General features: G+C 42.8%; 2 protein-coding genes across 4 annotated transcripts; one reads left to right on the top strand and one right to left on the bottom strand.

Annotated features, from left to right (window-relative positions):
• Nucleotides 1–1,750: 1,750 nt before the first annotated feature.
• Nucleotides 1,751–4,819, bottom strand: prdm8 (PR domain containing 8). Its single transcript, XM_054599871.1, has 4 exons — nucleotides 4,793–4,819; nucleotides 3,822–4,041; nucleotides 3,213–3,441; nucleotides 1,751–3,070 (listed from the first exon to the last, which is right to left on the bottom strand). Exons 1-4 carry the CDS (start codon nucleotides 4,801–4,803, stop codon nucleotides 2,016–2,018), a joined length of 1,515 nt encoding a protein of 504 aa, XP_054455846.1. The 5' UTR covers nucleotides 4,804–4,819; the 3' UTR covers nucleotides 1,751–2,015.
• antxr1d (ANTXR cell adhesion molecule 1d) lies at nucleotides 2,276–27,260 on the top strand. Of its 3 annotated transcripts, none has more exons than XM_054599867.1 (19): nucleotides 2,276–2,311; nucleotides 6,350–6,716; nucleotides 10,968–11,039; nucleotides 11,123–11,194; nucleotides 11,445–11,526; nucleotides 12,091–12,121; nucleotides 12,206–12,279; nucleotides 12,798–12,866; nucleotides 12,955–13,035; nucleotides 13,150–13,210; nucleotides 17,334–17,432; nucleotides 17,586–17,655; nucleotides 20,518–20,596; nucleotides 20,880–20,975; nucleotides 21,064–21,102; nucleotides 21,229–21,327; nucleotides 21,483–21,647; nucleotides 21,774–21,854; nucleotides 25,762–27,260. In XM_054599867.1, the coding sequence occupies exons 2-19, from the start codon at nucleotides 6,547–6,549 to the stop codon at nucleotides 26,065–26,067; spliced, it is 1,746 nt and encodes a 581-aa protein (XP_054455842.1). In that variant the 5' UTR covers nucleotides 2,276–2,311; nucleotides 6,350–6,546; the 3' UTR covers nucleotides 26,068–27,260. The 3 variants fall into 3 exon arrangements, with proteins under 3 accessions (XP_054455842.1, XP_054455845.1, XP_054455843.1); XM_054599870.1 differs by lacking the exon at nucleotides 2,276–2,311 and adding an exon at nucleotides 2,332–2,362; XM_054599868.1 differs by lacking the exon at nucleotides 2,276–2,311 and adding an exon at nucleotides 4,820–4,861.
• Nucleotides 27,261–27,278: the final 18 nt, after the last annotated feature.

Genomic DNA, 27,278 nt, shown 5'->3' with positions numbered 1-27,278 from the left:
ACTAAATGCCTGATTTCCATTTTCTCCATTTTGAACAAGTGTAAATGTTCAACAACTCAAATCATTTTACGAATGAACCCTTTATGGGGTCTAACCTCTGTTTCAATCATGATAATGACTGTAATGAGGGTCATTATAAATCATGTTTACATTAATAAATGTTTTAGCTTCAGAGTAGGCTGGCCCAATAGTAATGGACACATCCAGGTTCATTTTTTTTTCCTCATTTCCTGACTGATCCCTTTTACAGTCCTGACCCACAGTCTGCTATTACAAAGTGAACCCCATGTCAACCGCAATCACAGTCACAGGAGAGCACTTACAATGGTCAATTCCAGCTCAGAAAACCACAGTAGTCTCGGCTCGTGTTCAGAGCCTAACATGCCTAAAAGCCTGAACCAAATGAGCCAAGTGGGGAACCAAGAACAATATTTGTTTTTCCATCTGATGACCGTTCAATTAAAGGAGAGCAATACAGCCATTATTAGACAACAGAGGATTTTCTGTGTCTGGGCTAAAATGGCTCCTTCCTCACATGGTTACTGACCTCAGGACACAAATAGTTCTGTTTCATTAGGACATAGCTTTAATAGAGTGACACTGTGCCTCTTAATCACCCATTTAATCATGTGGGCCACTGGGTATTTCTTTTTTTTAAATCTTATTTTTCCTTCAGTAAGTTAAAAAATTCCTTTACCAGTTTCCAATTAACCTTTAGAAAATATATTCAGCCAAGAAGTCCATTTTATTCTGGACATAAATATTATTCAGGCTTAAGATAAATGAGGTTTTAGGACTCAATGACAGATTATGAACATGTTTTAATGTATTTGTTCTCGTATACATTTTTGGAGCGTCTTTTTCATGTCTTGTGTAGGTTTAAGTCTGAGTTATAAAACATATCTTCAGTTTTTGGTATGAAGAAACTGGAGGATAAACTCTGTTACTTAAATTAAAGTAGATAACAGCAGTGTGGGAGGGTTTACACCCCTGCTTACGTTACAGTGACTGAACAGGGTCGAGGCTTGACTTTCCCATGAACTTCATGCCTTCTTGCCGCCTCATTTACCTGCAACAGAGACGGCTATTTATGTCCATCTGTCGGCAGCCTGACCCGAATGGTACGTAAGCTGCTCACAATGGATGAAGAAAAATAAAATCACAAAATCAAAGGCCCATGTGAACTCCATCCAGGACTGTGGTTGAATGATAAACATGGAAACTTTTTAAATGTAATTTCATTTTTGAGTGGAAGCCTGGAAATGAGCGTAATATTGTTTTCAGCTCATTCTTCTAAATAGCATGCTGAAATGTTTGGTTTAACATTTAAAAATGACATGCAGATATGATACTGAGGCAGCTTTAAACAACAGTTTTGTCTCACAGTCAATTAGTGCAGGAAGATAAATGTGTTACCTTCCTTCCATACTACACTGGTATCATTCAGGACAGTGTCATAACAAAGCAGACATATTTGATAAGATGTTCATTATAATGAACAATCCACAGGGAAAAGAGAAAAGTTGGTCTCAGTCGCCTCCTGTTGGAGCAGAAAAACTGACAACCGACATGATGGAACAAAATACTCGACACGTCTGTTTCATTTTCATCATTTTAGATTCCAAAACAAATCTGCAAACACACTCATTCCACATCTCTTGAAGGATTGCGTCGAGATATTAATTGACAATCATGAGCTGTTCTCCAGATCTCTCCGCGTTTCTTCCCTCGTGAGTTCCATAAGGCACAAAATAATCATCAACACAACACACAGGGCTAAAGGACAGACACCAAACCGCAGTGAGATCAGCTCAAACGTTCCTCTATCGCCATCTAGCGGACAGTCTGTGTTGCTCACGTGTGTCCCCCTTTTTTGCTATTTTTCTTTACATCTACCTACATTCACTGTCATTCACCAAAGTCTCGCCTTGAATCTGGAGTCTTAACCTGTTAAATATACGAGCATTGTTCAGGAAATATATTAAGTTTTCATTTTTTTTTTCTCCCTTCTTGTCTCAGTTATGAGAAGTCATATGTCTGGAGAGGTGGTGTCGCTCCCTGAAGTATTCGTGGCAGATCGGACAGGTGAGTTTCTCCTCCCTCCTCCTCCTCACGTGGGACTCCGCAGCGAACTCCTTCTTGTGATGAGAGCGCATGTGGAACACGAGGTCGGAGGTCATGCGGAAGGACAGGTTGCATTTGGCGCACCAGTTCTGCACCGACACGCCGAAGGAGGTGAAGGTCGGGGGGAGGACCGTGAGAGAAGATGTGGTCTGCAACTGGACGCCGATGCTCCTGGACCAGTGCTCCGGTGCGTAATGGAAAGCGTTGTTTATTGCAACCGGGGAAGGAACATGAGCATGTAAGTCACTGCTCAGGATGTTGGATGCCATCAGATTGTTGTATCCCATAACAGTCCTGGGGGTGAAGTGATCAGTCATCTCCTCTAGGCGGCTAGAGGGGGCTGTTGAAGCACTGCTGAGGTGCATCTGGGGGTCAATAGGGGAAGTTCTTTTACTTGGTTTACAGAAAGCGCTTTTCATCTCGCCCTGATTGTTGGACATGACCAGAGAAAATGCACTGCTGCCTCTTGAGTGCAAGCCAGAGCCCTCCCCTGTTTCCATCCCTCCGTCGTGCGTAAACACGTCGTTCTTACATCCTAAATGATCCGGTTTAGTCTTATCAGCTTTCAGTTTCCCCGCAGAGGAAGATGCCTCTCCTCCCGACTGGTCGTGGCCCTTAATCAGCGGTGTAATATTGTCATCATTCGAAATGTTGGTTTTTTCCAACAGAACCGTTTTCCGCCCTCTGGGACAGAGAGGTTCTTCGTGTTTCCTTCTCTTGGGGAAAATCTCTGCATCCTCGTTGCTGCCAGATTTTTTGTGTTCCAAATCTCTGGCGATGTTGTGGAAATCTGTCACTCGGCGTTGCCTCTTAATCTCCACTTGCTTGTGCTCGTAAATCTCGTGGCTCCAGGTGTCAGTTTTCACTTGAGTACACAGGAATCGGCAGTGAGCCAGGAAAGGATACTCGTTCTCAAAAACCTGGTTACATCTTCCACATTTGAATTCTGAAAAAGACAGAGGGTCACACGATGTCAAAGTCAAACATTTGAGGCTCATTCTGCTATAAAATACTTCATCTGATGCTTTATTTTTATTTGGATGTAGATGGGGCTATATAATCCAGCATCCTGACCCTCTCTGCCTCACCTTCACTTGGTCCTCTGGTCATCTCTGTGAAGCCCAGGAGGTGAGACAGCTCCTGGTCGTACCACACCAGCAGCTCTTCCTCCTGCCGGATGTCCCGGATGGTCCGCACGTACAGCTGACCCGCTTTGAGGAAAGCCTCTGTGTTCTGCTCCTCTCCGTTGCGCGCAGCCTGCACGAGCCGCAGCCACGACAGCACCAGCGCAGAGTTACGCATGGCCTCGGGGTCCACCTGTTGACGGACATCATTGACATTTGACTCGAGCTCCCTGATTTAAATATGTCTTTCCTAAAAGTGTTAATAATTACAAATACTTGATGATTATTAAATCCACGTTTCTAAATCCCTTTGACATAATACCCAAGACAGAAGCTTCATGACCAACAAAATAATGCAGATGGACAGCATACAAATATAGTCTCATAAAAAAAACAAAAAAAGACATAAGGTACTTTAAAGTTTCATAAAAATCCTAAAAATGTAAAATAAGAAACAAACAAATGCAGTGCAACTGTCATGAATGAACTAAACTAAAAGCAAATCTGTTTTAAAATACCATAAAATACATAAGTTCAAATGTCCATTTTGCATGACAACTGATAAAATCTCACCCTGAACACATATGATTTCGCTCTCTTATCGCAGGATTTCTGAGCTATGAAGGCGATGGTCTCGTAGAAAGTGTTTTGGAGCACACATGGACCAAAGCACGTGCCTGCAGGGATGCTGCGCGTAACGAGCACGCTGCTGTAGAGGTCCGCTGGATGCTGGAGGAATTTGCCGTCACCAGTCCACATGGACCGAGGCAGGAAAGCGTGATCCATCGTTAAACTGTAATCAAATATACTGGTTATCATTAGTTAAAGTGCAGGTAACGAGGTCAATGTTTTAGTACAAGATGATAATGAAATCACGAGACCAACTTGGTGTTATGACTTAAATCATGAGAACTGTAAAAACACTAATCCCCATTTTAATAATTCGTTTTACACCAAAAAAAATAAAATGTGACATAAAATATAGGTTGTAGTGGTCTGACATGCTGTTTGTTAGCCGATTTGGATTCAGATGATCTTAACCGACTCTGGATTGTCTTGAATGCAATATTAGAAGAAAAAAATAATAAACAGTATTTTACACCTTTTCTGATTAATCAAAGCGTCCTAATTGTGGAGCAGACACAGCCGGTGTCGAGGCAAAATGATGTCTAACGTCCTTTGTCTCAGTTTTTCACTCGGTTTCTCCTTTTGTCTCCCCATCTGCCGAGAAGCCCAACTGCCTCGTCTGTGCGCAAGATAAGTTAAAAAAAATGCATATTTCAAATTTATCAACAATTTTAACGCAGGGAACATTGTGTGACTATTGATTTTTTTTCCTTCTCTGGTCAATAATCTTTTAGGGTTTTATCTTCTGAAACCGTTGACAGTTGACCTCGCAGCATCACTACAGAATGATCTGGTGGCAGTCTGAATATGCCAGTCTTCCTGGTTAAAACCAGGACATGTGAGAGAAGGATCGTGCACCCCTGTGAAGGAACCATGAAGGAACCAGAGGAGTGCGTTAACAGTGTCGCATGACTCACCCGCTGGACATGAGGAGGATGAGGAGGATGAGGAGGATGCTTGTGCCGTGTGGCAGCAAGTTGCAGCAGGTGAAGATGCCCTCCCGTTTCCTGGTGACGAGCTACTTATCGGACTGAGCCTCCCTCCGTACTGTTGTCCCCTCTCCTCTCCTCTCACACTTATTCCCTCCAGAGAGCGCGCTGGAGCGTGGCGCATTGATATAAACACGCGCGCTCACGCACACACAGACGCGCGTACACACGACTTGAATTTAGTCCCTTGGCAAATTCTCCAATGTCTGATTTGCAATCCTCTCAGTGAACAAAACTGATCTGTCCGCTAGGGAGGAAATACTGTGATCATTTGAACAATAATGCACATTATAGTGTGATTATCATCCAGTGCAGCCGGCTGATGTGGACATACTGTGCACCACTATGAACAACACCTTTCAGACAGTGTGAAACGTTTTAAATATGATGTCCCCTGTGCCTTTACTGTGTATAAATTGGACAATATGAGCTATATGCCTGCATTTCCTAAAACCATGAGCTCAGAGGATCACGTCCTGCAGAAAAAGACCTCACACAATCCTGTTCCAGCCTGCAGTGAGTCAGATAGAAATCCTAAAATGTGCATGAAGCTATTCTGACATCTTATTGTCTCTCGTGGTTTTAAAAAAAAGTCACTCCACTAACTGTGCTTTGTGCAACAGATATAAAGACTATAGTCTGTACACGCTATCAGGGTTTCAGAGACATTTGTTGGTCACGTTCCAGGAAACAATAAGTCCAGTGGTGGAAGTTGTGTCTGGCTAATGTGGGCAATTGGAAATTGTAAAATTGGCCACATGACATGGTGGAGGGTGGTCATGGCTTGCCATTGGGCAAATGCATTATGCATGAACTAAATGTTTCTGTTTAATGAGCATTTCATGGATTATTCTGCATCAAAGCTTTGGTTTGGGTAAATGTCCTATTTAAGTTCCTTGGGCACACTTCTACTGTCTGGTAACAGTGCACAATAGGCTGGGAAATCATTTTATTTCATGTCAGATAACATTCCCTCAGATGTTAGTAGCCTATCAGATTACATTGTGTTTAGTAAGTTTGACGACAAGCTCAGGACCACTTTGTAAACCTTTCAGCAGCACATCCTGTCATGGGTCGATTTGCATTCAGGCCTATAATTGAATTGTCTTTGCAGTGCTCTGTTTTTCATTTGGAGGCGAAATGCACGAGACGGTGAATAAAGAGAGGCAAACTCCAAGGCACAGAAAAATAACAAATACTCATGACGAGATTGATTTACTAAATACTATACTAGATCATTGACAGTACTAAAACGGCCATTTTTATTCAAATTCAAAATCCAAAATAATCTTAGAATATATTGGATTAGAGGATATTTTATTTCCCCATTCTAAAATCTATTTTGGGTAAAACGAACCCAGACAGATGTCTCAATATTTTGTTTCTGTGTAAAAGTGGAGTTTTGTATCTCTCCTCGGGTGTCGCTCCTCTCCTTCATGCTGCCTGCTCCACTGCTTTTTCTTTTCCTTTTTTTTTTTTCTTCAGCTGAAGCAGAAGACTTGGAGAGCCGGCTTCAACTGAACAAGCCTCCTGTAGTCTGCGTGCACTCAGCCCAACAGGACGGAAACACCGGGAGACAACGCGTAACACCAACGCAGTCGATCCAGAAACAGATGATCCAGAGAAACATGTGAAGATCTTTAGTTGTTAAAGTGTTGGGTCAGTCAACAGAAACCGGGAAGATGGCGAGGACACAAACTCGCATGTTCCTCGCCTTGGCTTTGCTGGGAATTTTCCTCCTCGATGTCTCGGTGAAAGGAGAGCTACAGGGAGATCAACAGGAGGAGGAGGAGGAGGAGGAGAAGGAAAGGTCCTGTCAGGGCGCCTTCGACCTCTATTTTGTCCTGGACAAGTGAGTGTCCGATATTATTTACGGCTTTGTTACTTTCTCCTCGTTGCGCATTGCCATGCGACCAGCCAGTTGTTTGGAAACGCGGAGCGCACAAGTCAGACTGAGTCTGTTGTTGTAAAAAGCAACTACAAGTCTGAGCCTGTGTGTCCGGTAGTCTCGCTTTTATCAATTGCCTTTGTGTGTCATTAAATCACTCCTAAATGAGATAGTTGTTGTTTAATGGAATGTCTTATACATGCAAAGCACGTCCAAAAAAAACAAAACCCCACTTAAACCCTCATTGTTTATCTTTTAGTGTTTTCTCACATACTTTTACAGAATTGTATTTGAAGAATGAAGACTAATTTGGACATTGCGGCACGCTTTTCTTTTCGTCTCGTCCGGTTCCAAAGTGGAGAAACATATAAGGGTTTTTACCCACGGGATGTGGGCAGGGCGAGCAGGATGGATAGAGTTTCAGGCTGATGACGCCTGCGGACACAGCTGCAGCAGCTGCCTGCAGCGGTGCTGTGTGGCCCGGGGATCCTGTTAACCACTATTCTCTATTGTATATCCTGAACCGGCCATGGAGTGATCAGGGGCAGGGTCCAGTCTTTGTTGTTTCTTTTTTGCAGGATGTTAATTGTTCTTCAATTGAATCAGGTTAATGTTTCTATGGATCAAAAACACCAGAAAAAACATGTGTGTTGGTATTACCTTCTGGGACATACTTCATAAGTTGTAGCTATGGTTCATACATTATTTATAAATGTTTCATCTGTAAGTACCACATCTGGCTTGCCGAGTTATGATGAATCCCTTTCAAGCTAAACTTGCTTTGTCTTTTTAACAGACTTTATATTTTTATGAAATCTAATTTTTTTTTTTATTACAATTTTAACGTGTGCCTCATAAAATATGCTGTATGTGAAAGTGGTACTACATCTTTAGAAATCTTACACTAATCTGAATTCATTTCTTTCAACTATTTGTTGGCTTGTTTGTCTTGATTTAATATAATACAGGTCTGACAGGAAATGAGGCATGAGAGAGTAATGATGAAAAAGATCCCCAGCCTGATATGAATCAGAGACCTTGCCATTACCCACATCTCTTAGACCTCTAGGCAGCCATGAGCCTGTTTTAACATTAATATTAACTCTTAGGTTAACCACAGATCAGTCTTTGAATATCTTTATTTTTTTAAATGTTTACCACCTGGAACTAAATAGGCTATTAGGTGACACAAATTGCAAACCAAGAAGAAAGACCCTCACAGCCCCAACAAACACAATTGACTTATTATATCCCATAATAGTATGATTTTTCAGGCTTCATGGTCAGTAAGGATGTTTTTGCCACCTTTTTGGTCAGTGTAATCCGGACTATTGGTATTATGTGTGATCTATCTGCAGTTTCAGACTGCGATGCTGTACATAGCTGCTCAGACATAACTGACATTTTTGTCGTATCTTGGCTCGAGTTGCAAGGTGCGATCAAGCTTGTGGACCTAACAATCAGACATGTCAAAACATGCTAAGTGGGCAGAGAGAGAGAGAGAGAGAGAGAGAGAGAGAGAGAACAAACAAACAGGGTATGTTGCCCCTTTTGTGTAGAAGAATACAGGTTATGATATCCAGAGAAGGACTGGAGCAGTGATTTAGCAGTGAAGCTGTTAAACACTGGCATCTGTGTATAACATTTGGGAATATGGAGATGCAATTGTGATGATCTTTCGGATGTCCACTGCAAACATTTGTCATCCGCTCTTTAGTCGTTACCCTTTGCTTCAAAAAGTTTGTGAGGAGCCCAGGGAGCATGGCACATCACGCATGGCCGATCCTCTGGTACGACTCTGTTTGTCTGGACCTGCCCGCTACAGCAAGCCTCCAGGAAGCTTCTGCTCTTTTTTCCCCCCCAAAATGGCACTGACTTTTTGGCAGCTTATCAGATCTTAAATGCCACACAGTGACCTAATCTAATCTTCAGCAATAGAGAACGGAGATAAATCATGCAGTAGGGATACTTCTATGTGTCTACAGTGATCTTCAAGCATGCTGGGTAGAGAATGTGTGTGTGCTCCGCTGGACGCATCTCATCACACAGAAACAACATTAGAAAACATTCCTTACACTCCACGTCTGACACCCCCAAAATACCAGGCTGTGTTTTTCCTTTATCTGGTTGCCCACAAATAGAATAATAGGTGTTGTGTTTTATGGCTGGTTTCTGAACAGAGATTCATTTTCACTGATCCAAGTACTTGCAGACAAAAGGAGATTCTGCTATGGTATGCAAAATTAGAAATGCAATAGTGAAGATTAATTGCTGAATTGGTTGGATTGTGGCAGTGATTCTAATGAAAGTAGTAAAGATAGTGTGTTTACAGTACATGAACTGACTTTGAGTTCATAGTATATTTACTAAGAATGAGAACTTTCTTAATGCATTTTTTAAAAGCAATTAAATTCACTCATACAGTGTCTGGGGGGATTGCTTTTAGATGTGAAATCTCTCAATTATTATTTTCTATTTAATTGAATAACATTTAATTCCCCAAAAATACAGAAAATAATGAAAAACGCACAGGGCAACATCTCCAAATTCCAATTAATTAACCAATTATTTCAGCACATAGAAGGACAAACAATGCTTATAAGGTCAACACGCTGTCTGTCCTGCACGCTGGATTGAAACTGAGCCTCTGTTGTGTATGTGTATCAGTAAACTCTGGGACTCTTAAGATTCAGACCAGATAAAAGAGACTCCTCCTGGATCAGGGCTGTTATCATGCTCTCTCTTCCAGGGAAAAGGATAAGTGGAGCAGGAAGCGACTGGTTAAATAGGAGGAGAAAAAGAGCCATCGGGAGATTAACCAGCTCACAGTCTTTATTCTCTTTAACTGTCTTCTCTCTCTTTATATTTCACTTTATGACCCTTTTACACACACACCCATAGCCCTGTGTTTTGCTGTTTGAAGTTGCATCCTTCAATAGACCCTCACCATATACAGTCTGACACACATTTACCCCTACTGAGTGTTACTTCTGCAACCCTCTGTTGTTCATGTCGCAGCCTTTTTTACTCTGCGGACGGCCAACCTGTTGTCAAACTGCTTGTGCTCACTGGGACCATCTGTTCCCCCTCACATTCACACACACACACACACACACACACACACACACACACACACACACACACACACACACACACACACACACACACACACACACACACACGCACAAACACACGCATAAACACAGAGATACTATACACACACGGACACACAGGCCAGCTGCCTGCTACATGGTCCCTGCTAGAGGCAGCCTGCTACATCTGTCCCTGTCTAACCTCAACCCTCTGGCCCATTAGCAATTAGCCCCCATTAGCAGCCCCCTGGGACCGGGCTTCATTAAGGACACTGTCATGTACACAGCAGCATGGAGCAGGCTAACCAGCAGCTCTCACCGCTCACAGGTTACAGTCCAAACTAATGGAATGTGACTGAGTGGCCAGAGGATTGTCCTCTAATGTGTAGCGGATAAACTGTTATGGTTTTTCCTGAAACATATCATGGCCATTAAATCCAGTTTTTACATATCATTAGTTGTCCTACAAAACCTACTTGAGCTTTGAATCGCATTTTTCGAAAAGTGACGGCCCTATATTCACATATGGGTTTGTTGTTTTATGAATTGAGCATCTCTTTTTCTAGGTTTTGCTTTAGTTGTCTGAAGTTAAGGGCGGAAGTTAGGGTTTTATCTCAGTTTGCCCATTTTAACATAAACAAGTTTACATCCTGAACTGCATTAGACAGAGCAGTGATTGAGTGGCCCTCGATCCTCAAAGCTATCACAGTTCATCCAGTGAGGACCATGAATGTCTGAAATGTACCAAATAGCATGGCAATCCAAAAGTTGAGGAAACATCATAATTAAAAAAATGACAGAAGTTCAACTCATTTTAGAAATAGATCGAAGTCAGGAGACTTCAACTTCAATAGGCAACTCAGCAATTCGTCCGAAAGAGTCTGGACCACAGTTGGTGACAACCAATCAAAACTGCTGTAGTTTCACATAGTCAGCTTTGTTTTTAAGTTATCAGTCAAAAACATTTACATTCTTATATGAATAAGCCAAAACTTGCTGTGAGAGCTGGCCATCCTGCATTTCATTCAATAAAATAGTTTTGGCTGTTGCTGATTATAATTAGTCATCCAGAGCAACACAAAAAATGTTTTCCTAATAAGGTTGTGTTCTTGTTGTTTTTCAGATCTGGCAGTGTGAAGAATCACTGGATAGAAATTTACTCATTTGTTGAGCAGTTGGCAGAGAAGTTTATCAGGTATGAGCAGGATAAGTTATTCATGAGTTTGGATGTTTTCTGTTTTCACCCCGCATTAATTTAAAACAACTGTGTGTTTGCAGCCCAATGCTGCGAATGTCCTTCATTGTCTTTTCCACACGGGGTAACATCATAATGAAACTGACGGAGAACAGGTAAGACCCAAACCTGAATAACACTGGAACTCTCACTGTTTCTTCTGTCTGGATCTTTCCCTCCCTAAACTACACTAGTATTAGACATGTCCTCTCTTGTTGTGTTGTTCTTTGGTTTTTAAATATCTGGATTTTGGACCAACTCAAACCATCTTTACCTTCCTCTTTCTAACTCCTGTTTTGTGAAAATATCTCATTCCCTTAAAACAACTTCCTTCTTTATCAGGAAATGTGTTTGTTTGCCCTACAGGGAGGCCATCACCGGAGGCTTAACAGCTCTGAGAAGGGTTATCCCCGGAGGAGACACATTTATGAACTTAGGCCTGGAGATGGTAAGGACCAGGCTTTAAGACCCAAAACATTGGCAAAGCCAGCCTAAATCACACTAGTTTTAGTCATCCATAAAAGGTTTTATTCTGGAAAATATCAATTGAAGATTAATTGAGTCTGGCATGCAGGTGGAACCAGGGCTGGTATGAGATTAATATGAGGAGTGGCTCCGGTCATAAATTCCTTGCTGCTTCTTGAAACTGCTGAGCTTTTAGTATTTATATTTAAGCAAGTCATTGCAAGATTAATCATGATTCCACACTCCCACATTGTCTGGTGTTCATTTCTACTTCAGATGACGCCCTAGTTGAACTATCTCAAGCAAAGACCAACCAGGTTCAGAAAGGGTTCATATTTATGTCCTATCTAAAGAGCACCCAACAATCTTCAGTCATACAGCGTTATTTAATGCCACCGGTCCCAAGCTAGTGAGTATTGAGCCTGGCCAGGCCACACTAAGCAAAGTGACATTTGTTTGTTGGCTTTGTAACAATATCAACATGTTTTAAACCAGTCGCAGCTATTGTTATTGTCTCAAACTGTATTTGTTTCTTTTTCAACTGCAGGCTAATACGCAGATAGATCAAGAGAAGCAAGGTAAGCTCTGTCCGATATGCTTCATTACATTAGCCTACATTTAGTGAGTTGTTTCAGAGAACATGAAGGTTTTGTGTTCTGCAGGGACAGCCAGCGTTATCATCGCTCTGACGGATGGGGAACTGAATGAGTGGCAGTTTGACTCCGCTCAGCGAGAGGTAAGATGAGTTGGGGAGGTGGTATTAGGAGGTAGACACTGAAAATTGTAGTCACTTGCAAACATTTTCACAGGGCTGGGACTTGTTACTGTTTGTTAGGTTCAAGATGTTATGCTGTTCATTTTATTGATACTCTGTGATTTTCATATATATGACATATTCATTGATTTTACAGTATTGTTTTGATTGATGCACTTGTAAAGTGAATGCAATTGACTTGGCCGCTAATAATCAACGCTCACTATTTCCTGTGATTTTTTAATTTTTCTTTTAGTTTCTGGGACATTTTGTTAACGTCTCATTGTTTGCTGGTTATTTAACAAACATGACCCGCCTTTGTGGCAGTGTTTTTACTATTCTACATCAGAGTTAATGTCATGTTGTCTCGCTCCTGTCTAAAATGTCTTCTGTGTGGACTGAGAAAGTTTGTGTTATTTGGGAGATTTATTTGGCTCCATAAGCCTACCAGAGTCTCTTTCAAGTTCACTGCACTTTGGTTTATTTGTTCTGTTTTGCAGGCTCAGAGGGCCAGGTCTATGGGAGCCATTGTTTACTGTGTGGGGGTCAAAGAATTCAATCAGACCCAGGTAGGATCCACATAAGGATATTGAAGATGTTGCAAATACATAAAAGAAAAGTGAATACAATTCTTTTTGTGTCTGCATGTTTTTCTAGCTTGCAACTATTGCAGACACTGTGGAACACGTGTTTCCTGTATGGGGAGGCTTCCAAGCCCTCAGGGGAATCATTGACTCGGTAAGACACATACATACCACATGTAAACGGTTCCACGCTCATCCACACACAGTCATATGTTGTTATTGAATTGTCTTGTGACTGTGTTTATTTTCCTTTTGTCTGATCACTCAGATCATCAAGAAGTCCTGCATTGAGATTCTAGCGGCCGAGCCGTCCAGTGTGTGTGCAGGAGGTAAGAGGTGTGAGGTGCCGTGGTTTCTACCTCCTTGTTAAGACACTGGGCAGTCATGGTGTGCAATTGTGTCAGATGACAGTCATCTAAAGCCTCTGGAGTGGAACATGAGGTTGAGTAATCGCATGGACGCTTATGACCGCGGAGTGACAGAGAGCGTATTGTCATTCACGGCCGGGGGAAATTAGCATAGCCGCTTCAGCACAGCGTGTGTGCAACAAAGAGGAGGGGTGGGGGGGGGGGTGTTGGTCAGAGAAATTAGCCGTGAATCTTTAAGCATGGCTGCTTCTCTGGCCTAGTTTGCCACATCGTATATGTTAAGTGGCTGTTTCAAACCTGTCCTCCTTCTTATCTCTTCTTCCATGTCCACCTCTTGTGATTCTGGAAAGCAGTTTCAGGGGCTAAAAAACATGATGGCAACTAAAGAGAGACGGTGAGAGAGAGCCATTATGTGTAGTCAGCAGGATGGATGAGCCTTGACATGACCTTATTAGGACTCACTTAGGAGAGTGCATTTGCAGCAGTGCTACCAGGACATCCAATGGATATTAGCTTTCATTATAGGATATGAAGGATGGAGAGGAAGGAGGAGGGGAGAGCGGGTGATTTTTAGAGCAATAAAAATGTAGCCTGCAAAGGATAAAAATGAGTAAGGGAAAATAAAGAAACACAGTTGTCACGTCATGTGATAATTACATTCTCTGGTCTGAGTTTGCACTCGACCATGCGCCCAAATATCCTCCAACAGCCTCATTTATTATTCGATTGATGAGCAGCCTAATGGTCAGTGAACTAAGAAACCGAGGACACGCTTCAACCAAGGCCTGATTCAGGCCTAATTAATGAAGGGCAAATATTCGGGTTGACTGAAAACCTGCTTATAGTGTCCTGCCTTATTTGTATTACAATGTGTATAAATTACATACAACTGTCATGTTAGACATGCAATGCTTACATCATATGCTCATGGTTGGCTTTAAATTGTCCTGTGGAGAAATAACAGGCACTTTCTTTCCTTACTCAAAGATTATTATTTCAGTATAAAGTCATAAAATGTTATTGTCAAGCAATTGTCACAATTTAACAAGAGTTTTCTTTTATTTATAAGACTGTGCGCAAGAGTCCCCAGAGGTTTGAATATAACCGTCTTCCCCCATCCATCCATTCTAATGCGTTTATGTGTACTTACATTCTGACATATTACATAGGTATTGTGACAGTCTCTCTCTCTGTCTTCCTCTCTGTCTGCATGTAGTCACATACCATACATGCTTTACACAAACACAAGATGTTCTTTAGTCAGCACACACACACACACACACACACACACACACACACACACACACACACACACACACACACACACACACACACACACACACATCTTCTAGCACATGTGCACACATGTCCCTCACATTTATGTGAAGTGACCAGACCGAGCTGCCTGCAAACGGGCCATCAGACTGGACAGTGAACGTTGGGCCCCACTATCAGACCTGACAGGACTGATTCCCCTCACACACACACACACACACACACACACACACACACACACACACACACACACACACACACACACACACACACACACACACACACACACACACACACACACACTGAGAGGACAGTGAGAGTTGGGCCTTTGATCTGACATGACAGCAGAGATTGCTGCTTTCATTAACGTCTGACCCTTTCCTCCCCGTTGCTCCGTCCTACGTTGCCCCTCCCTGCCCTTCACTGTCCTGTCGCACTAACGTGATTGAAGTGCCGCCGTTCGGACAAGCCGTAGCCCATTTTCTCCATGCACGCGAGACACACATGCATTCAGATGTGTAAAGTCGCACACAGGCACACATTCGTACAAATCAAATCCTTGTCAAACACTCAGGTGTAGATGTAAATGGACATGTGGCCACAGAGGCAGGCAGAAAGCAGACGAGAGGCACAAGCATATGTGTTGTTCATGTCAGCGGGGCACCACCAGTCCCTGCCCACCATGTGTCTGACAGCACTGACCTTTTAGCCCATCAAGCCTCAGTGTGTGTGTGCACTTGTTTGTGTGTGTGAGACTTGTTCACTTCATAACCCTCAATGATTTATTAAGATTTGATAAAACATCTTTGGAAACAGCGATACAGTGGATTTAACAATGTATTTTTTTAACAAATATTTTGGTTTGGAAATATTCATGACTCAGGATTTAATAGTTTAATGAATATGACGCTCTCTACTAGATGTTGAACTGTTACATGTAGTTATAATGCAATGTACTGCTTAATTGCTGATGAATAAAGAAAAGACAGTAAGTTATATTATTTTGAATTTTTTACTTTTAAAGCAGTAGATCAATTATCAGTCTCAGAATTAGATTTCACTGGATAATTATCTGCCATGTATCATTTCCAAGTTGTGTGTTTTTTTGTGTGTATGTGTGCACATGCACCCTGTCACAGTGCAGCTCATGCTGTATGATGGTAACATTGTGTGAAAGGGGGACGACTGCTAAAGCAGCCACGGCACTGAGCATTAGGAATAATACGTTTCAAGACCGCAGATTAAGTTGCACTTTGTTGTGACTGCAAACCACTACAAACCACATAAACCATCAGTTAATATGAAAAGTATTCAATCAAAGCTGTATGATAATATATTATATAGTTGTGATTTATTGTTGTGGTTATGTTTTACAGTAATATCAGGGCAGGAGGTGGGATAAGAGATGTTTGGTTAATGTGGTGGTGTTTGTGGTTGAATACACGTGTAGAATCTGAGTCTAGCTGAAGAAATGACATCAGCAGCACTGACAAGTTGCAAGTCATTAAACATCTGTAAATAAGCACACACACACACACACATGTGCAGATGGACACAGTTGTATGAGGTTGGCTTTGTGAACAGTTCCAGGATATTAGAAATTTGAGTTAAAGATGATTTTATCTTTCAGAGGCTGGCTAATTGCAATGTCTGTACATACCAATGCAATGTGTAGTAATATTTATCATCTCAGTACCTACTGTATAGCATATACAGTATGAAATATATACAACTTATGCCTGTTTGTGAAAGCTCAATTTTCGTGTCATGTACTTTATCACTCTTTCTCCTGGAAGTTTTTACTTAACAAAATGTCACAGCATCTGTTGATATGTAGAGATGTTTAGGCAGATGTAAAGCGGTGTTCTATTTCTCCACTCGCCTGTGTTGATGTTGATGTTGATGTTTCTGTATTTGTGGCTCTTCAGCCTGTCTGACCTTTAAGGAAATACTGCCACATACTACTCCACTACACCCACACACTGTGATGTTTTATCCAGTGATCTTCACGCTGGAGCTTTAAATGTTAAAGGTGTGGCAAATGTTAGCCAGGATAATGCTAGAGGAAAAGCTCACTGAACAGACAGAGACCGCACACACTTATGCATGTTCAATTACATGCCTGCACACGGTCATGCATGCACCGACTAAAGAAATGCAGACGCTCACAAACGCAAAGGCAGTGCACACATACAGTAAGTACACCAGGTTACAAACAGATGCATACAGACACAGACATGTGTTAATGGTGCCATAGTTAAGGTCAGACCTACTTTGACAGTGCTGTGCTGTTGTCAGCCCTGCAGGCATGCTTTTAAGCAAGTGTTTTTTTCCCGCTCTCTAACATATGCTGGGTAGCAGCCACATAGACACTCCAGCATATGCTGGCAAGCCTCTGTCAGTGCGCTTTAACGGAGCCTGGGGGAAACTAAAGGTCAACAACACATACACACACATACGCACACACCTTCTAGCTACTGCACAGCACATATTTGGGAATAGCAGCACTTTAAGCATTAGCACCTTTGGAGCTTATTATGGCCCTTCCACACATACACGCATAAGCACACAGATATAAACAAGCAGTAATGAGGCATGCACAAGTTTAGAGAGAGAGAATGGCTTCCAGCATTCAACATAATGGTATTCTGGAAATTTTCTTCTACTTCAAACTAAAATAAAAGACCAATTTTGATCTTATACATCTCTCAGATACAGATGAAAATATGTATCTTATTGTTGTAATCCTTGAGTGTGGATATATCTAATATATTCTGATGGTGCCTGCACTCTTTTGTTTTTGTCTCAGAGAGTTTCCAGGTGGTGGTGAGAGGCAATGGGTTTCTCCATGCCAGAAACATTGACCAGGTCCTCTGCAGCTTTAAACTTAATGATACACTCACTGTGGGTAAGTTCTGCAAACACATGCAAGCTAACTGACTAATGCATCATGGGATTCTGGTTTGGCTTGTGCACTTAAGAAGAATGTGTGAGCCGTGTTTAGGCTGCAGATGTTTAAATTTCTCAGATTTAAAGTGTGTTTTTGTTTTTCCCTATGCAGACGAGAGACCAGCTGGAATAGAGGATACCTTCCTACTCTGCCCTGCTCCTCTCGTAGAAGAGGTTGGGAGGTAAGCTACGCAGCTCTCACTGCCTTTTCACCCCAGCACGCTTCCTTAGTCATCACTCAGGTCGCCAAACTCTCCATGTTCAGCTGCAACTCTCCGAGCCCAGATATTTGCCAGCTGCACGCAAGTTTGGTGTGGACTACAGAAGACTGCCGTCCTTGAACAAATTAGGGCCAAAGTCATTGAGTGTCTGTGATCAATCAGTGTTTGTCACAGCTAACGAATCCAGACACCAATCACAAGGGGACAACAGGAGTAGAGCCCAGGAACACGACTTAATGAGAGCCTGCTGGAGAGGACCTTCGTAACCGTGTATTTGTGTGTATGTGTATTTACGTGTCGTGTGATGTATCCCGATCTCTTTCTGACACTTTGGGAGAGTGAAAGTGTGAGTGGAGGCGGTGGGGCAGTGTAAAGTTTCCTCTAAGGGCTTCCGGCTTTGCTCCTGGCGATGAAGAGCAGAAGTTCTTGCAGGGCAGACAGAGTGATGCTGTGGGCTGAACTCTGAGAGGACCGAGGCCACGTTGCCTTCCCGTCACCACTGCCTGCAGTCCTGTGCATAATTATACACTCCGGCCTGCGGCCTCAGACACCTCCCAGTCATCATCTGTCTTGTTGCTGTCACTCAGATTTCTAGCGTGATTTGATCTTGTCTTGTCTGCCAGTGAAAAGTACTGCTTTGATGGGGAACTTCTGTTCAGAGATGGGGAAAGAAGACACACTGTGGTGGCAGGGATATTTAAGAGTGTGTCACTTACGGTATTATTACGGTATTATTTTACTCCCACGTTATAACAGACGTGGCACATATCATTTTTATTGTAACACACATGAGGATTGACAAAAAGACAGCAACAATTCACCTAATTCACAATCCAGCAGTAGTAGTTGCCTGTTGGGCTGCTGGTCCTAAGAGCAGAGCAGAACAGGGAGCATCATTACTCAATGCAATACTTAAGGAGGCATGCTTCCATGTAACAGAAGCCAATCAGAGCAGAGACAGCACTGCCTGAACACCCTGAGTGCTTCTAAAGAGGAAGTCAGCAGTGAATGGCTGACGAGCCCAGAGATAAGGAGGAGGAGGAGGAGGAGGAGGAGGAGGAGGGAGGCGGCCAACAGCTGGTTTAGGAGTTCTGGGCAGCGGTGCAATAACATGCAGATAGACATGGAAATATGAATTGAAGCAAGGGTGCCACTGTGCATTCTGGACAGGTGTTTTCGTTATTCATAAGTTGCTGTTTACATCCATGTTTGTCGTAAATGTAATCACTTCATCATTATATATATATTTAATAAATCTGATTTGTGTACCTATAAATAAAGCTGAAATCGACAGATGATTCCAATAGTTTAGGGATCGCCTCCTAATGCAGATTATAAAGCAAACTTTCTACTTTTTTCTGCCATTTCATTGACCAGACTTAACCGATAATGTATACAATCATTAGAGGAAGCCCTAAAATGCAAGATCACATTATAGGTGAACTGCTTCCTGTTTTGGGGTTGTAAAGTCTACACATGAGGTCTGAGGGACTCCAGCTCCCAGCATCACCTCTTCACCAAAACCCCAAAGACCCTCACTCACCTCCTGTTCCACCCAAGCCTTGTCGCAAATAATGAAGTCATTGACGCTGCTGTCACACAAATCTGTGTTGACTAGGAACCTTCCGGATGCAGCTCCCCTCCTCCTACACACACACACACACACACACACACACACACACACACACACACACACACACACACACACACACACACACACACACACACACACACACACACACACACACACACACACACACAGGGCAAAGACATATATATAGTGGGCAGATTGATGATTGATAGGGGCTGAGATCTGTCTGTCAGAGAGGAGCTGATAGCACTGCGTCCCCTGCCTGCCTGAGAGGAGGGCTGACCATATGGGGAGGGGGACAGAGAAGGGAGGGAAGAAGTAGAAAAAAGATGAGGGGCACCTGCACCGCCGATATCCTTCTCTGAAGTTACTGTCAGCATGAGTTATGAGACAAGCTACAGCGGTGTGGAGAGGACACAGGAGAGTGTGAGGAGGCGAAAACAGAGTCAGTGATTGAGGAAGTGAAGAGAGGGTCTCAGAAGGGAGGGACAGTCCTGAAGGGATGTAGAACAGGAAGGGCCCTCCTCCTACCATCCCCCACTCTGTTTCCTCTCCTCTGCTCCGATCCCAACCCCAGCAGTGACCTCCCCCTTGTCGCCCCCTCCTCAAATCTAAACCCTGAGCTCAATACCCCACTTGTCTCTGCCTGCCCCCCCCCCCCCCAAACCATAAGAACAGCACAAGAAGCCTTTCTTCCATTCTTTTCCAAACCTATAACTACAATCCAGCGGTCTACGTTTCCACCCTCAAACGCCTATTTGGCTAACATGTCTTGTTTTTGTTCATATTTCTTATGAGCTTCATGAATACCCTGTCAACTAAATAATCCGTTCACACCTCAATCCTGTACAATCTTTGGTTCCATCAACCTCGCTGTCTATCGAACCAAAAACTAAACATTTCATCCTGTTTCTTGTCCCTGCCCTGCCTATCTGGGTGCAGTCATAGCTGAAGATATCAGCACTGAATACCGCAGAACAAGAAGTAATTTAGCTGTCTGTGGTTACTCATTAGAGGTCTGGGTCTGATCCAACAGAAGAGATTCCTTCAGTGGGTGGAGAACTCCCTGACCCCTTTAAAAACATTGGCTTTGTGTAAATGTCATCATGTTGGTGTGCTTAAAAGGCAGCAAGTATGGACAAAGTAGATGGAGGAATGTTGTGCAGATGTGCACTCAAGCGTGTGTTTTTGTGTTGGACGATAAGACCAGTCACCAGTTTGCGTTTTTTCAGGGTGATCTACCTGCAGGTGAGCATGAATGAGGGCCTCTCCTACATCACCAGCTCCGTTCACATCACTACTACAGAGTGTGTGAGTACATCCTGCGTATAAAGTCTGCACTATCATAAAAACACATTTTTTTAGATTATTTTTCTAGCATGCTGCCTTATTAGAATAAACTTTCTTTCAACCTTCTTATTTTCCTTCAGTTCTCTAGTCCTCTTCTTATCTCCTCCCTCTCTGAGGTCTCCTCTGTTGTGTCTGTCATCAGAGGAGGCTGTGAGTACTTTCGCTTTTCATTTTCACCTTTCTCTCGTCTATCGTCGTTTAGTCCAGTTTAATCTGAATCCCGTCACTCTGTTTTTGTGTGCAGTTTGACGGCACCATCGTGCTAGTATCATTGCTGGTGGTGTTCCTGCTGTTGGCTCTGCTGCTGATGTGGTGGTTCTGGCCTCTCTGCTGCACTTTGGTAAGTTTGAACTTCAGACGTTGGTATCATAAGTCGTTAGTTAATTATATCTTTGGTTCCATCATGGCATTTCTTTCTCAACCTTCAGGTGATCAAAGAACCTCCACCACCTCCTCCTCCAGAGCCAGTAAGGCTTTTTTTATTCTACTCACTATAACTGTTGTAATTGACATTGTAGGAATCGTGGTAATAATTAATAGTAGTATGTTTGGAAGGATATGTGCTTTGTCATGTAATTGCGTTTCACTCTAAGGACTCAGATGATGATGACGGGATGCCCAAGAAGAAGTGGCCCACAGTGGATGCGTCCTACTATGGAGGAAGAGGAGTGGGTGGCATCAAACGCATGGAGGTATGCACTTGGGCACACACACACACACACACACACACACACACACACACACACACACACACACACACACACACACACACACACACACACACACACACACACACAGACCTTTTCAACCCCTCAAAAGCATATAAATATAAATGAGGCTCTCCTAGGTGCGATGGGGGGAGAAAGGATCCACTGAGGAAGGTGCGAAGCTGGACAAACCTAAAAATGCAGTTGTAAAAATGCCAGATCAGGAATTTGAACCGTATGAGCCGAAGCCTCGAAAACCACGACGCCGCCCCCCACAGCAGAGGAGGTGGTACTCACCCATTCAGGTTAGTCTTTTATGCAATTGACTTATAAAAAGTTGAATGTAAATTTAAGGTTGGGGTTTTTATTTGAATTTTTCCCTTTAATAATTTTCTTTTGCCTTCATTATTTTTTCTTTCCGGGTCCTATAGGGGAAGCTGGATGCTCTGTGGGCTTTGTTCAGGAGAGGTTACGACCAGGTATCTCTGATGAGACCACATCCTGGAGACGAGGTGAGCCTCACACTCAACTGCAGTCACAGTTCATTTTAATCTTCACCTAAAACATGACTAGAAAATCTAGCACACCACAAACAGGCATGATGACTGATACAAAACTATAATTTGGTAATTATGTGTAATTTTGGAGGATGGCTCTGTCGGTAAAAACCACCTAGAAGCTCTTTTTGAGTGGGATAGCATAGAAGGTTTTAATGTGTTTTTTCGGTCTCCGTATGTGGACAATTGAGCATCTGCATTCTGTCTGACACACTAAATATAGACAACAAGTGACATCGAGCAACATGTACAATTCTCAACACAGCAGCTCAGTACTGATTTTCGACATGCACACTGACACACACACGCAGCGAGTCAATGAGCCACTGATACCGCTCTCTTGGTCAAAGCTGCCATTGTTCACACACAAGGACTACTGTCTCTGAGAATTCCCTGTGACTCCATAGAAAATTGCTGGGTTTTATCAGGTTTCCAAATAGCATGTTACACACTCACTCTATACCTGCAAGTTATAATTTCAGTCGAAAAAACTGTCATACAAGGTTTTATTTAAGCTGAAAATTGTAATGTGCTATCTTACTGGCCACTACTACTGCCCCTGAAAAGTCCTAAATCATGACATCACTGTCTGTGGCTTAACAAGAGAGAGCAGAGCTGTTATCTAACCTTGACCCAGTGTATGGCATCCCATAACCCTGCCGACGTGTTTTCATCATCATACTGGTTGTCATGGTGAAACAGCTGCTTCGTTGTAAATGGTTTCATTGTCGCCTCTCATAGCTGAGGCCATATCACTGTCAAATTTATTGATTTGTTCTTTGAATGGTATGATTCATCTTCACTATGCAACAGTAGCCGTGTGTGTGTGTCTACTGTATCTGGAGTCTGTAAAAAATACTCATCATCATGGGTTTTATCCCCTCTTTCCATCTTGGATGTTTTTTTTTAAGGAGAACAATTCATCTCTGTCAGGGCAAAAGTTCTTTTAGTCTTTGTAATCCACTTTCTATGGGGGCTGTGGTTCAACAATGACCCCCACAACTCCCTTCACGAGTCATTAACCGAGGAAAATAAAATGCTACATCTCACATTGAAAGAATAAAAGGGAAAATAACACTTTTGTTACAAAGCAGATAGTTGTTTAGAATTTGTGCTAATAGCCATATCGGACGTGAAAGAGGACAGTGATTTTTTTATGTTGACAAAAGACAGGCACAGATCTAAATTCCCCACAGTAGTAATGTCAAACATCTCTTCAAAAGCAAGAACCAGCAGCTGGATGACAAATAGCACAAAAAAATGGTAAAAAGCACAGCGATAACTAGCACTGATCAGACTTCTCAATGCAGATTGTTAACCAGCAGCTCAGGAGGAGCTCGTCCTGCTTTCTCCTCACATTACTCCTGCTCCACTGCCTCTGCAAACGGCCATCAGCGGGGCTGCCAGTTTCTGCCACGCTCCCCGTATGCGTTTGATCTCTCTCTCTCTCTCTACTGTGTGTGCGTGCGTGCATGTGTGTGTCACAGCTCTACCGAGTGAGCGTCACATAAACAGATGGGGAGTTGAAAGGCCACGAGCCATATTGTGACAGAAGAGATTCCCTTCTTTTGTCCCCAGAGCTGATGGCTCTGATGGCCCCGTCACACAGCACAGACCAGAGGCGGCCACCATCCCTCCGTCCTCACACACAGGCGGCACAAATGAGCACAACAGCACCTCCCCCCCCCCCCCCCCTTTATCCCCCGTCACTTCACCTAAACTGGATCAATTCACCAGAATAACAAAAACAAACTAAATTGTGTCACTTACATCGCGTTGGTATGTAGCCATGCAGACAGTTTTAGTGTCTCAAATTACAGGGGAGGGGAATGGAATTTTGTTTGTGTCGTATTGTATTGACAATTTGGTTGACAAAACAATATCAACTCGAGGACCACTTACTCACTTATATCTATATGATATATATCAATTCATTTTTAGACAGCGTTTGCTCAGTTTTCCCCATAAAATGTATCACAGCATTTGTTTCAAATCACTTGTAACCACAGAAAATGCTGTCAACAGTTTTGACAGGGAGATCTTCTTCCATCAAAAGTAGTTTCAGTGAAAACTGTTAACTGTTTACTTTACAATATCTCCAGCAGACATTAACCACTAATGACTATAGACTGCAAAGTAAAAGCATACCACCAACCTGAGTCAGAGGGGTTTCATCAGATAACAACTGACCCATTGATTCTGGGTCTTTCAGATGTGTTATCCTGACATTATGGGTGGTTCAGTGCAGCATATGAACTCTATGAAGTGTGCTGACTCTTTTGAGGCACCCATGGAGCATTTTCCCCATGTGTATCGCTGTAATGTCATGCAAGGTGACAGGCAGAGCTGTCAGGTCAGATGTGCGTCTTCGCTCTCTCGTCTTTCTCCCGTTTTCTTTACTATAATATGTGACTAATGTGTTTGAGCATTAGTTCCCTGTATACGTCCGCAAAATATCCGATTCATGTGTTTATTATGGGCAGTGTAAGGTCTTGGGGCCCAGAAGGAGAAACAGAGGCTAGACAGAGAAGTGGTGTGAGGAGGGATGCTACAGGAGTTTTTAGGGTTTTGTTTTTCTCCTAGAAGGGACTTGAGGGGTTTGAAGTAAACAATCGGCAACAGAGGAAGTAAAGCAGTGACAGACATCACAGCCAAAGGGGCACACAGGGAGACTGACCATCACCAGTGGCACATTTATGACATCTCACACAACTTATCTTTGTACATATCATCTACTTAAAAGTGGAAGGAATCTACTCCTTTTCGCCAACACCAGTCTTGTTTTTTTTGGTTGCTCTCTTGCAGCCAGCCCCTTAACCTTTCTCTGGTTTGTTTCTGTTATTCATGAGGCGGAGGTTTCATTCAGGCCATATGTTCTGGTGGAAGCATGCTTACAGTCAAACACACACACACACACACACACACACACACACTCATATTCATGATCCTGGGTTCTCATTGTGTCCATATGCTCTCTCTGGTGTTTTGCTGCTGCTCTGCTGCTCACAAACTGGCCTTTTCACCGCGGTCCGGCAACAAGACCGAAGCAGTCACCCCCCCAACTGGGCTTCCCCTAATCAATCACGCAGCCCTCATACACACAGACACACACATACACACAAACAATAGCCCCCTCAGTCACAAAGCTACTGCTGCCTGGGGTCCTCTTATTGGCCCCTGGGTGACTTTAGGGCCTCTCTGTTTAATAAGGTGTTATAATCAGACCACCAAGGGTCTGTGACACAGAGACCTACCCTCCATCCCTCACACACTGACTGAGCAAGGCAAGAGTGTGTGTGTGTTTGTGTGTCTGGTTATTTGTGTGTCTACAGAAGGATGCTATGCAGGGAACAGAGAGGAAAACCATCAATGAGAACAATAAGAGCAGCGTTCCATTCTTCCCGAATTGTAAATTATGTTAAACGCTGAGTGGCCTCTGTTAACTATTGTGGGGATATTGAAATGCCCCCTTTACATTCCAACAAGTCAAGCACATAAGAGACATAAACCACTTTCTGTTCTGCATCAAGAGCTCCAAGAGACGAGGAGGGGAATGGGGAATGGGGAAAGCTGCAGACTGCAAAAGCATGTGTCAGTGCCTGCCTTTGCTAGCATCACAGCTATTGTGGTGCAGGTGTGGACAGAAGACAGAAGCAGCTCTGTGTGCCCTCCAGGGCCTCAAACACATATGCCTCTGTCAGTGGAGCTGGGCAAAGACTCACACAAACCATTTGGACTGGTGGATCTTAGAAGCTCATTGACTTTGCACAAAGACGCGCTGCATTTTAATTTTTTGTATTCTGCATTTAAATAATGATGTGTAGTTGTGGTTTAACCCTTCTTCCGCCTGCTTGTCTTGTAGGGTCGCTGTATTAGTTTCCAACGGGTCAAAGATGGCGAGTCCACCCCGAACAACCAGGCTCCTCCTCGCACACATCACTCTCCCTCGCCGTCGCCGCCTCCTCCTCCTTCTCCTCCGCCCGCCGAACAGCAACCTCTGGTCTCCAACTCTGTCCCCCGTACGAAGCCTCCGTCGAGAGGGCCCCGCACCACGCCACCTTCCCGTGCACCCCCTTCCGTGGCCCAACCACCTCCAGGTCCACCCCCAGCTCGAGCACCCCCCGGGCCCCCGAGACCCCCACCATCTCGACCCCCACCCAGGCTCTGATGGAAAAAAAGGGGTCCTCCAATAAAAAAAACTGATACATCAAGTCATTCCATAAAACACCTTTGTCCTTCTTCCATCCCAAAGACAACAGAGAGGCATAACATATTAGAAGCCAGGAGCTCTGTGCTTTGTTGCTGGACAGCAAAAAAATATTTATCTGATATCAAAATCAGCTTTTAGATAATAAAAAAAACATAAAAACAACAAATATATAGTGACTTGATTAAACCTGTATGTACAGTATTAGATGTTATGTTGACTTAAGTGGTAAGAGGAAGTGCAATCCTTTCTGGAAATTCAAAGATTTAGGTGTTGTTGAAAGTTAGATTGTGGCAGTTTCTGCATGAGGTAAAAAGTTACATTTGGGTTGGTAGAGAATAATAATGTTAAGCAAGGACGTGGTGAAAATACAGCACTACTGAAAGATAAGAGCAGCAATGTCAGTTATGTTTGTTAGTGTACACTCTTAGGTTTCAGAAATTCTGACTACTTTTTTAACCAAATCAATTTTTGTTTAGTGATTTTAATGCAACTGCAGGGCAGTTTTCCCATATTTTATTTATTTTAATACGAGCCCTGTCTGCATCTGTTTTCTATTTAGTGTCAGGTGGGTTTCTGGGTTTTTCAAATCTTTGAGGTAGGGTAATATCAATATGGATATAAAGCAGCATTCTGGCATGCCATCTGATGTATTTGTGGTCGTATTAGCATCAAGTGGAAGACTGCATTGAAAATTTGTATTGTACTGCATTTAATGACTGAAATGATCATTTGCATTATTTCTTTATTAACAACCTTTTGTGTCTGTCTTCAATAAACAAAATGTTTTTTTATGTGCTGTCTAGCAGTGATTTCTTTTGTAGTTATTAACAGTCTTAAATAGTATGGTAATATAGTTCAAGAGGACTTCTTGCACCATCATATTGTGAATCAGCCTACGAACGCGTTTGGGGTCAGTGCTTCAGACACCTAAAGACATTTTTTAGTTCATTGGATATTGCAGGATGCAACATTTAGTGATATAGGTTCCTCTTCCAGTAATATTCCTTCATTAAACTAATCATGACACTAATAATCTATCTATGACATTTATGCAGCCTGCAAATTAATTAATAAATTCTAAGATTTTGAATTGCTTGAGAGTTTATGAAAGTCATATTTCTGGAACACGTCACATTTTTGTGCCGTAGTCCTGCAGTGCACTTTCTTGT

The sequence above is a fragment of the Anoplopoma fimbria genome, chromosome 6 (assembly GCF_027596085.1).
Source record: "Anoplopoma fimbria isolate UVic2021 breed Golden Eagle Sablefish chromosome 6, Afim_UVic_2022, whole genome shotgun sequence".
NCBI lineage: Eukaryota > Metazoa > Chordata > Actinopteri > Perciformes > Anoplopomatidae > Anoplopoma > Anoplopoma fimbria.
Note: the sequence above shows the minus strand (reverse complement) of the source record. Positions and strands in the feature narration are given on the sequence as shown.